At 37.8% G+C, this 12,104-nt stretch overlaps 1 protein-coding gene across 2 annotated transcripts in view; it reads left to right on the top strand.

The window, feature by feature from the left end:
- The window catches only part of HOOK3 (hook microtubule tethering protein 3), a 97,873-nt gene that overhangs the window by 85,180 nt on the left and 589 nt on the right, over window positions 1–12,104 (top strand). The window contains exons 17-22 of one of the 2 annotated variants that reach the window (XM_034647667.1): window positions 349–354; window positions 2,922–2,956; window positions 6,326–6,408; window positions 8,179–8,279; window positions 10,095–10,199; window positions 10,367–10,438. In XM_034647667.1, coding sequence (XP_034503558.1) covers window positions 349–354; window positions 2,922–2,956; window positions 6,326–6,408; window positions 8,179–8,279; window positions 10,095–10,199; window positions 10,367–10,438 — 402 coding nt within the window. The remainder of the gene's footprint in view (window positions 1–348; window positions 355–2,921; window positions 2,957–6,325; window positions 6,409–8,178; window positions 8,280–10,094; window positions 10,200–10,366; window positions 10,439–12,104) is intronic. The other variant, XM_034647668.1, reaches the window with a different exon arrangement.

Here is a 12,104-nt window from a genome sequence, read left to right as displayed (position 1 = left end):
CCATTTCTGTTACCGAAGCACAGTCCTTTCATGTGACGTTAAGTCAGAGTGGGATGGTTTACACATTTTTATTATTATTTTTATGTCATTTATTTTTAGCATGGAAGCAGAAAAGCATTGTTATATCCAGTCATATGGATAATTTGAGCTAGCCACAGTGTGTAAAACTCAAGAGAACAAGACAGGATGAGGAGACCATAGAAGAAAGAAAAATGTACATTTTTGAAAAAAAAATGCATAATTTTTACTTCTGTTCATGAATTACTAAATCGTTCCTTCTATTGGCTGCTGTGTTTGCTTCATACTAATATGTCCTCTCTGTCTCTTGGCATGGTTTCTGCTCAAAAGGCTATTGTAAGTATGGCTTCCTATTCATTTCTATATATTGAGCAAATTTTTTATTTATGTACATTCTCTTCCATCATAGTTGATGGTATTGAAATTTTTAATTATGGGAATTTTATGCAAATGAATGTTATTTGCCTTTACACTTCAGATATTTAAAGGATATTGAGAACTTAACAAGTCCAACCAAAAAGACCTCTGCTCTTGTTTGTTTCCCCCATCCCACTCCTCCACCTCCTTGTTGTAATTAGTACATTTGTATAAATTATTCTGAAGCTTCCTATTGCCGTCTGGCCTCCTCCTGCCACCTGCTTTAATAGTAGCAGTCTTCAGTGGAGAGGTGGTGGAGCATAGGAAGCATGGAAGTAAAGCCCATGCATCAACTTTGGAGTCTGGCAGACCCGGGTTTGTTTTTTAGATGTGTTTTGTTTTGTTTTGTTTTGTTTTGTTTTGTTTTTTTCAGACCTGGAGTTTGATTTTGGGTCTGCCACTTGAAAGTTACTGAATGTCTGTCTCCCCAGTCTCACCTTCCTCACTTATAAGATGGGGCTAATAATTGCTCACAGTTGTGAGATTAACGTGAGACTGCAGTGCCTGGTGTATTAACCATTCATGAGATGATTATTGTATATTATCTCAGTTAAAACTCATTTGCTAGAGCCCAGTGAAAACATGACAAAGTGACAATTACGATATTTAGAAAGTATTTTCATTTTACCATCTGTACTAAAGAATGAACAAAGCAATAACTGAAAGTTAACAGGGTTATTGCTTTTCTTTTATATTTGGGGGAAGCACTGATAGGGGGCCTTGTGGTCCATTGATATTGATATAGTTTACATACTGAGCAAAGAAGTAAATTTGATGAATTCCAGAGCTGTGTTACAATGCACTTGAATAAACAATTATAGTAATCATTTTTAAATAAGGTGGCCAAAAATCAAAGAACTCCGTGTGAAGGGCCCCACTGCTGCTATTGACTGATTGGACAGTTTGTTTTATAAGCCTATATGAATTGGGTTTGGCTGAGTTTATCTCAAAATGGAATGTTTCGTGGAATTTGTTAATAATATGTACCCTGCAAGTGTTTAGTTTAATTACAAAACCTAGTCGTCCTTTATAGAATGCCATTATTTTTTATTTTTAGGCCAATTCTAAAATCTGCTTTTTAGGAGAGAGAGAGAGAGAGAGAGAGAGAGAGAGTGTGTGTGTGTGTGTGTGTGTGTGTGTGTGTGTGTGTGTGTTTGTTTTGAGAGAGACAGACAGACAGAAAGAGCACACACGTGACCTGGGGGGAGAGGAAGAATCTTAAGCAGGCTCCACGCCCAGTGCTAGCTGCCACAGGGCTCGATCTCATGATCCTGAGATCATGACCTGAGCCGAAATCAAGAGTCAGGTGCTTAACTGACTGAGCCATCCAGGCACTCCTAGGAGACTTTTTATTTTTATTTTTATATATCTTAAGACTTTACTTTAGAGAGAGAATCCTCAAGCAGACTCCCTGCTGAGCATGGAGTCCAACCCGGGGCTCCATCCCAGGACCCTGAGATCATGACCTGAGCCAAAATCAAGAGTCGGATGCTTAAGTGACTCAGCCACCCAGACACACACACCCCTACCCCCGGAGACTTTTTTAAAAATACCCAGCCAAAGCTGCATTCTTCAGTAAATTAAATTCTGTGCATACAGCAACCTTCATGTTCCCATAAAATCACATAAATTATTTGTGTGCATATTCAGAAATCTCTAAGTCAGTAATTATGGAAATTGATACCAGTCTCTATCGTGATACAAGGAAAATAATACAGTAGATAAAAAATATGTTGGGGGACGCCTGGGTGGCACAGAGGTTAAGCGTCTGCCTTCGGCTCAGGGCATGATCCTGGCGTTATGGGATCGAGCCTCACATCAGGCTCTTCTGCTGGGAGCCTGCTTCTTCCTCTCCCACTCCCCCTGCTTGTGTTCCCTCCCTCTCTGGCTGTCTCTATCTCTATCGAATAAATAAATAAAATCTTAAAAAAATATATGTTAGGGAAAAATCTATTATTACTAGAATTCTACCTGCCTATTGGTTCCTTTTTATTCATTTCTTCATCTTTTTCTTTTTTTCTTTTTTTTTTAGATTTTATTTATTTATTTATTTATTTGACACAGAAAGAGAGAGAGAGTGTGAGAGAGAGCACAAGCATGGGGAGCAGCAGGCAGAGGGAGAGGAAGAAGCAGACTCTGCTGAGCAAGGAGCCTGATGGGGGGCTCGATCCCAGTCATGACCTGAGCCTAAGGCAGACACTTCACTGACCAAGCCATCCAGGCGCCCCTATTCAGTTCTTCCTGACTATAAATAGATACTTCAAATATATAGTTTCTAGGTATTTTATACTAATTACTATCACTCATGGGCTGCGCGCTCTCTCTTATCAAAAAGAAATAGACTTAGGTACATGTGTGTTTGAGCTCTTTGACCAGAGAACTTACTGAGAACTCATTTAGAGTCGGTTACTACTGTACTCTTTATTTTTTAAAAATAATTTGTTAGTTAAAATGTTAAATAAATTTCTTTTATTTTCCATTTTCAGTCAGTTCTTCTAAAAAAGAAGCTTGAAGAACATCTGTAAGTATAAAAGCTGTTGAGTCTCATTCTCCTATCCTCCAGTGAAATAGAAGTATTTTGTTAGGTGGTTATAGAATATCTAGGCAATGGTCTGGGTGGCCCCTGAAGATACAGGAAATTATAAGACATATTAATAGTGTCTAAAGGGTCATCTCCTCCCAGTGTCCTTAAGACGAAATAAGTACTGCTTTAGAGCTGTTTTCTCATACAAGATTCCAGAGTTTTATATCTTTGTGGTAGTATTTCTAACTATAGTTAGGAGTTTGAGACACTCTAGATCAGGAGTGGCCAGGCCTTTTTTGGGTAAAGGGCCAGACAGCAGTTACCTAAGACTTTGCAAGCCATGGTCTATGTCACAATCACTTAGCTCTATAGTTTGAAAGCAGCCATAGATGATAAATTAATATTGTGACTGTTCCAATAAAACTTTATACAAGAACAGGCAACAGGCTGAATTTGGCCCACAGACTGTACTTTGCCAGCTCTAGAGTATAGCCAGCTGAATCGTCCTTTTTAAGTAAAGTTTTGAAGTACTACAGAGCTTATCAGTAGCAGATTTTCAAACATTTCCTTGAATTGCAAATATATCTGAAAGTGACTTTTTAATCTAAAAATGAAGTAAAATTTAAATATTACATATGTTTTCTCATGAAGAAGAAATCTTCATCCATCTTTATCTTTAGCTGAGGTTGACATTGTTAGGAATGTTTTTTTATTTTTCTCACACCCAGTAACAATTTTAATCCTTCCTATCACTTTCTAGCAACACTCTCCTAACAAACACTGAGTGTAGGGTGGCCATGAATTACTAGCCTGTTGGGAGTGTTACAGTGTTCCACTGTGGTAAACCAGACATCCTCAGTATCATAGAGATAACTTTGACTTGCTCTACTATGATTGGAAAAAAAGTTCTATAATCTGGCAGTTTGTCTCATGCTGTCCAATTTTTTTTTTAATATAGAAAAAGTGAGATAATCCTAGGAACTGATACTTGCTGGCAAGTCTAACAATGGGCAAATTCTTAATGCACTAGTAGAAGAGAAAATGTTACCTTCTAGCCACTGTGCGGTTACCTAGAGCCAGAATTCAGTACTGAATTCTGTCCTTACTTCTTTCCCACTTCTGTATTGCAAAAAAATTTGAATACCTGTTGTTTCATAAAACTGACCACTGTTCTGTGTTCAATTACATGGTAAATCAACAAGAATTTATTAGTGAGGATGAGGCCTGTTAGTCTCCTGTGGCTGCCATAACAAATACCACGAATTACCACAAACCGGGTGGCTAAAAAAAGAGAAATTTATCTTCTATCGGTTCTTGCAACTACAAGTCTAAAATGAAAGAAGTCAACAGGATGGGTTCCTTCTGGAGGTTCTAAGGGAGAATCTGTTCCGTGTCCCTCTTCAGGCTGACTGCTAGCAATCCTTAGTGTTCCCCAGCTTATAGACACATCACTCCAATCTCTATCACCTCATCTTCACATGGCATTGTCCTGTCTGTACCTTTTGTCTTCACATGGCCTTCTTATAGGCACACCAGTCATTGAACTTAAGGCCCAACCTGATCCAGCACGACCTCATCTTAACTAATTATATCTGCAAAGATGCTATTTTCAAATGATGTCACATTCCTAGGTTTTGGGGGTTAGGACTTCACCATATCTTTTTTTGGAGATAAAATTCAGTCCACAAGAGGGTCCATAGATATGTCAAAAGGTGGTCATTCTCGTGCAAATTAAAAACTACAATGAAGACTATTTTACATACACCAAGTTGGTAAGATTAAAAGTCAGACATAGTAAGTATTGCCAGAGATGTTCAGCAGTGTCTACTGCACTGCGTATGTACCAGTTTACTTAGCCAACTGGACATGCACATATTCTGTGACCCATCAGTTCCACTCCCTACATAAACCCTTGATTCCTAGAAATGCTGTTACCCGTGTGTCAGGAGACATGTTGAAGAAAGTAAGAAAGAATACTGTTTGCAATCACAGAAAAGTAGAACCAATACAAATAACACCAATGTGTAAAACAATAGCTAGAGTGGGTTATGTTCAAACAACAGAACACTATCCCACAGTAAAATGTGTCACTTAGGGCTAACACACCAACATGCGTGAATCTCAAGAGTATGGTGTTAAGTAAAAGATGGCGGTCACAGAACGATACATACAGTATAATGTATAAAGTAAAAATTTGGCAAAATTCACCAATATATTGGTTAGGAATACACACAAAGGCTCATCACAAAAGTCATGAGAAAGATTAAAATTCTGGGTTTGGGTTCCCTAAGGTTCTGGGATAATTTCTGCTTCATGACCTGTTTACTGGGCTTAAATTTTCTTATTCTTTTAACTACTGTATATATATACTCGTCTTGTGTGTAGATATGTCACGCACTCAAATTGTTGAAAAAGAAATAGATTTATTAGAGTATTACCCATAGAAAAGACCAGAAATAGACTTAACAAAGTGCTCTGTTTTCTTCTCACTTTTTTTCTATATTTTCCAATTTATGCAGCCTTTTTTCCTCTCATATTACAAAGTGCCAAACTAAATAGAGAATTACACATATTATGACTAACAGAAACTTACTTTCTGTTAATTTTTTACTTTTGTATTGGAATATAACTTACACAGAGTAAACAAATTCTAAGTTCCTAAATTTGAAGAATGTTTTTCTACATACATAAGTATCCCAGATCAACATATAGAATACTTCCAGCAACTCAACAGGATTCTTCATTCTCCCTTCTAATTGATTCATTCGATCCCCAAACTAGCCACTATGCTGCTCTCTTACCACCTTTCCTTAGTTTTGACACATTCCGAACTTCCTATAAAAGGAATCCTACAGTATTACCCTTTTGTATTTTACTTCCTGTGTTCAACGTTGTTCTGTGATATCTATCCATGTAGGTGCATGTATCATTAATTCTTTTTTATTGGTGGATAATGTTCTTTCTCCTTTTATTTTTAGCACCATTTTTGCAATAAGATTTCTGCCTTGTAAAACCTCTGAAAGTTTTAAATTAATTCGTACAATATCCTATTCCTAGAAAAGAAAATGAAGATCATTAAGTTCTCTGTACCCTGTTGTGCATATTTATGTAAAAAAAATTATTATTACTTCAGAGTCTGAGATTTTTGTCTCTGTTTTGTGTGTGTGTGTGTGTGTGTGTGTTTACCAATTTTAAAAATACATACTAAATTCATGTGGATTAGGCTTTTTATCCCTTTTTTGTTTGGTAGCACTTGTGTGCTATGCAAGTGTATCCCAAGCATAAAGAACTTAGATCTTTCATTTCAAGTGGGGAAAAAAAACAGAAACAGTAGTAGGTGACAATGTGTTACATATTTTGCTGCAGGGAGAAGCTTCATGAAGCCAATAATGAATTGCAGAAGAAGAGAGCCATTATTGAAGATCTTGAACCACGGTTTAATAACAGCTGTGAGTTTTTCCTAATTAGTATGGTTGTTTTTAATTGGAGTATAGTTAACATATTACTAATTGCCACAGTTTTTGTGTTTTTGTTAAGATTTTATTTATTGAGAGAGAGAGAGAGTACATGTGCAGGGGAAGGGGCAGGGGAAGAGAGAATCCCAAGCTGATGCCACACTGGGCTTGATCTCACAACCCTGAGATCATGACCTGAGCCGAAACCAAGAGTTGGATGCTCAACTGACTGAGCCACCCAGACCGGATACCTAGTGATGAGTTTATATAAAATTGTTTCTTTCAGAAATAGGTCCTATTACATATTCTACCAATTAAATAATTTGTCTTACAGAATGAGTATATAATCATCTTTACAGTATTTCTAATTATAGTTTTGAGTTTTTCCTTAACTGTGGATGGTAATGAATATTTTATGCAATTAGCTATTTTCATAGTATGGTTGCATGTAAATCAGCTTTTAATGCTTTTTTTAAATTAAATTTTATTTATTTATTTGAGAGAGAGAGACAGAGAGCACGAGAGGGGGGAGGGCCAGAGGGAGAAGCAGACTCCCTGCTGAGTAGGGAGCCCCATGCGGGGCTCCATCCCAGTAATCCAGGATCATGACCTGAGCCGAAGGCAGTCACTTAACCAACTGAGCCACCCAGGCGCCCTTTATTAATGCTTTTATGTGGAGCAGCACACAGACCTTCCCCCCACCACCACTTTTTCCAACTGTGGTGAAATATATATCACATAAAAATGACCATTTTAGGGGCACCTGGGTGGCTCAGTTGGTTGAGCATCTGATTTCAGCTCTGGTCATGATCTTAGGTCCTGGGATCAGGCCTGTGACAGGCTCCATGCTCAGTGGGGAGTCGGCTTGTCCCTTTTCCTCTCCCTTGGGTCTCCCCTCTCCCTGTTCATGCTGTCTCTCTTTCTTTCTCTGTCAAATAAAGTATTTTTTTAATGACCATTTTAACCATTTTTTAAGTATATAGTTCAGTGACATTTAGTACATTCACATTGTTGTACCAGCACTATCCATTTCCAGAACTTTTCATCGTCTATTTTTTTTTTAAAGATTTTATTTATTTGACAGAGATAGAGACAGCCAGCGAGAGAGGGAACACAAGCAGGGGAAGTGGGAGAGGAAGAAGCAGGCTCATAGTGGAGGAGCCTGATGTGGGGTTCGATCCCATAACATTGGGATCACGCCCTGAGCCGAAGGCAGACGCTCAACCACTGTGCCACCCAGGCACCCCCAGAACTTTCCATCATCTTAAACTGAAACTCTATGCCCATTAAACAGTAACCCCCCATTCTCCCCTGTGCTCCCAGCCCCTGGGAGCCACTGTTCTACTTTCCTTCTCTGAGAACTGTTCTAAGTAACTCATCTAAGTGGATTCATACATTTGTCCTTTCGTGTCTGGCCTACTTCTAACAGAACGTCTTTCATTTTCACTTATATTGTCTCCATGTTATCGCATGTATCAGAATTGAGGCTGAATAGTATTTGATTATACATATTGACCACATTTTGTTCATGCAGTCATCCATTGATGGTTACTTTTTAATTTATGCATTTCCAAACTGAAGTTTTTATTCATAAAAAAAGCTTTTTATAAAAACAAAAAGTTAGGAATTTTTAAAATAAAATTATATATAGGAATAGAAAAAACAATCTCTCAAAGTTTCTACTTATTTTGTCACTTGAAATGCTTTTCAGGTTGTTACAATCTAAAAAAAAGTTTTTTTCTTTCTTCATTCTGTCATTTGTAGCCTTAAAAATTGAAGAATTACAAGAAGCTTTACGGAAAAAAGAAGAGGAAATGAAGCAAATGGAGGAACGATATAAAAAATACTTAGAGAAAGCCAAAAGTGTAAGTATGAGTTTCTGGGCTTCTCCACTTTCTGATTATGCGTCACTGGTCATCCAGTTAAGCGCATGTACAGTGACTTCTCACACCAAGAACTATCAGGAGAAGAACAAAAGAAATCTTTTGACAAAGAAAAACGCCGAGGAAGAAACAGTGATCAAAATAGGTCACCCCACGGAGTAGTTACTAATTACGAAGAGGAAAATGGTCCTTTATGTAGAAAGTAAGTGGCAGTCACCTTGGGGTAGTAATCAAAATGAGCTACATTGATGGTAGACAAGCAACATCTTGTGCCTCCTGATAGAGTATCGTTGTCAATAATATTTAACCTGAATCTAAGCAGTCTTTTAGACGGAACTTTCAGTTCCCAGGGAAAATGAGATTACCGGAACAAGTTAAATAACACCTTCAGGAAATCATCAAATAAATCCAGAATTGGGGGTAAAAGTCAATGTTATGAAAAACAAAAATAGTAATTGGAGTATGGGGGAGCACAAGAGGCTCTTCTAATTTAAAAGGGCCCAAAGTACCAATGTAATGCATTAATATTTGGGTCCTGAATTGAGGGTGGAAGGAGCAGTGGTTTATCAAAGACGTTTTGGAAACACCTGTGGAGATGTGGATTTGGACTGAATAGTGACGACTTACAGAATTGTTCATTTTCTTACAGATGATGTTGGTATTGTGATTGTGTAAGAGAACGTCCTTAGTCTAAGAAGATGCATGTTGAAGTACTTAGGGGTTATGTGTTCCCAGGTCTGCAGATTACCTTACAGTAGGCTCCCAAACAAGCTTGGGTTGGGGAGGGGAGAGAAAATGTGGCAGTACAGCAATTGGTGAATTGGAATTAAAGGAAATGGATTTTTATTGTTTCCCTCTTTCAGTTTTCTATAGGTTTGATAGGTTTTGATAGTAACAGTATTGAGCCAAAAAGCAAAAAGACCGTTCCCAGAAGACAGCTAGTTGGCCAGCTAGAATTGCATCATATGCCTATGCCTAAGTCAGGCCACTGGCAGAGGAGGCAGTGGGGTCACAGGGTCCATCAGGACCCGTTCTCTTATGTATAGGGCTGCTCAGAGGCAGAGGGTAGCTGAGCCATGTCAGCCACATCCGAGGAAAGGGAAGACACCTGTCAGTAATGGCTGCTACAGTATTATTTATTTATTTTAAGCCAGAATTACTTCTTTTTTTTTTTTTTAAAGATTTTATTTATTTATTTGACAGAGATAGAGACAGCCAGCGAGAGAGGGAACACAAGCAGGGAGAGTGGGAGAGGAAGAAGCAGGCTCACAGCAGAGGAGCCTGATGTGGGGCTCAATCTCATAACACCGGGATCACGCCCTGAGCCGAAGGCAGACGCTTAACCTCTGTGCCACCCAGGCGCCCCGCCAGAATTACTTCTTATAATTAATTCTTTTACATAGCTAAAAGTTTTATATAATCGAAAGTTGTAACAATTGAATATTATTTCATACATTCAAATTTTAGAGTACCCTTTTAAGACAGCTTTATGATTCTTACAAGGTTTATCCTTGGTTTTTTCTTTTAAAGAACTGCTTCCTTAGATGTTATGTTCTTTAAGTCTGAAACTTTAAAATTTTTTCTTTGGGGGAGCTTGGGTGACTCAGTCAGTTTAGTGTCTGCCTTCAGCTCAGGTAATGTCCCAGAGTCCTGGGATTGAGCCCCAAGTCGGGCTCCCTGCTCAGTGGAGAGTCTTGCTTCTCCCTCTAACCCTCCCTCCTCTCCTGTTCTCTCACTGTCTCTCAAATAAATAAACAAAATCTTTAAAAAATTTTTTTTCTTTGTTCCTCTTTGCAGGTTATCCGTACTTTAGACCCTAAGCAGAATCAAGGAGCAGCACCAGAAATACAAGCTCTTAAAAATCAGCTCCAGGAACGGGACCGACTGTTCCATTCTTTAGAGGTAGTTTGCTATACTATACTATACGATAAGACGTTTGGGTTTTGATTCTTTATTTTCTGGGAGCCTTGCTATATACAGCTGTGTCCATGAATTTAGATAACTAGTTGTATTTTATTGATATTGAATTGTTTTTCATCTTTACGTGTTTACGTGTGCTTGTTTTTTAGAAAGAATATGAGAAAACAAAGAGTCAAAGAGAAATGGAGGAGAAATATATTGTTAGTGCCTGGTACAATATGGTAAGAAAATAACACTTCAAAACACATTGCAAAGTCAGTGAATAAGTAATGTTTATTACACTACTTGTATTATGGAAGCAGTTCTACCCAATGAATCTGAAAGTAATTGCTATCCTAACACACACTAACCAAACCTAATGCTGATCTTAGGATTGAAAAGGAGAAATGAGAACCACCATAAACAGGGTTAGGACGTATTGAACACATCATTATTCCTAGAGGATAGAAAGATAAATGACAGTTTGATTTCTGGCTCTGAGAACCATTTTATTCTAGGAGGAGGGGACTTTATATCAAAACACAGATGCAGTAGCGTTTGTTTTGTGGGACTATTCTGTTGTCTTCGCAGGAGTGGTACTTAGAGTGAGGTGATTTCTCTACAGGGTTTGGGAAATGTTCATGCTGTTAAAGCCTGAACAACTGAAGGTTTTGAAATTGAATTTTCCAACTCAAAAAAATGTTTAAAATATTGCAGGGGAAAATAAATGCTTGTCAACATTCTGGGCTTCAGTAAGATTTTCTGGATTTGAAGAGTGTGCTGTACTTTTTTCAGTATTTTTGTCCTAGACTTCCCTTTTTTCTTCATTGTTTTTCTTCCCAGTAGGACCACTTCTGCCTTGTCAAAATGTTAGTTGCTGAAGACAAGAAATTGAACCATATTTTTTTTCATCATCCTCCCCTCCCCCACGCCCCTATAATTATCTTGTGGTTGTTTCTGTTTTACAGTTGTGACTGATACTGTGTCTTAAAGGGTAATATCCCAGATCTCCTAATAATGGGATTTGATCTTTGTCAAAAATTCATATAATTTCATGACATGTCCACATTTATTTTTGTCGTGGTTAAAACAACGTATTTCAAATTTTATCACAACTCTAAAAAACAAAGGAAATCAAATTGGGTTTAGAATACTATTTTGGTTAACAAATATAGATTTCTTGAAAATTAAAAATTAAAAAATAAGGAAAAACTGTCTATTTAAGGAAGTTCTCTGAGAACTAGTTCTGACTCTACTTTAAAGGTTAATGTCAGTGACCTTGGAACTCTGCCCCTTAAACTTTATTGGTCATTTCATAGATTTGATTGATTTGTATGACTTCACGTATTGTGGTTATAGAACTGAATTACCTATTCTGTGACATGGTATTACAGAATAGCCCTACTTTTCAGCTCTCAGGGAGTAAAGGAATAAAGGCACACTCCCAGAGATTTCCTCCCTCCTGTTAAGGTGGGCCCAGCAATTGTATATCCTCTCCCTTCTAAGCTAGTAGGCCATCCTACTCCAGTCTTCAAGAAAGACTCCCTGCTCTCGGTTGGGCCCTCTATTGTGGACTGTCAGGAATTTTTCTTAATTTGTTTGAGAATACAAGCCTGCCTGAAGTGAAGAAAAACACCCTGGTGGTATGTATTATACCTAGTGTGGCCTTCCTCCTTAAGAAACAACATGTACATTTGTGTTTTCCTCTCAAAATAAGCCGTGTGATTTCCACAACCCCATGTGAATCAACTGCTAGCAATCAATTGCACTCTTTGTTCTTGGGAAATCAGCTTATACATTTGATTTGAAAAGGAAGTATGATTGAATATGGGTAATGTATTCCAAAATTCTGTCTCTGTTATCTGGTGTTTTGGTTATTGTAAATTCAGAAAATTAAGCCTTAATTTT

The sequence above is a fragment of the Ailuropoda melanoleuca genome, chromosome 18 (assembly GCF_002007445.2).
Source record: "Ailuropoda melanoleuca isolate Jingjing chromosome 18, ASM200744v2, whole genome shotgun sequence".
Classification (NCBI taxonomy): Eukaryota; Metazoa; Chordata; class Mammalia; order Carnivora; family Ursidae; genus Ailuropoda; species Ailuropoda melanoleuca.
The sequence above is the reverse complement of the archived record's forward strand: the minus strand, read 5'-3'. Positions and strand labels throughout refer to the sequence as shown.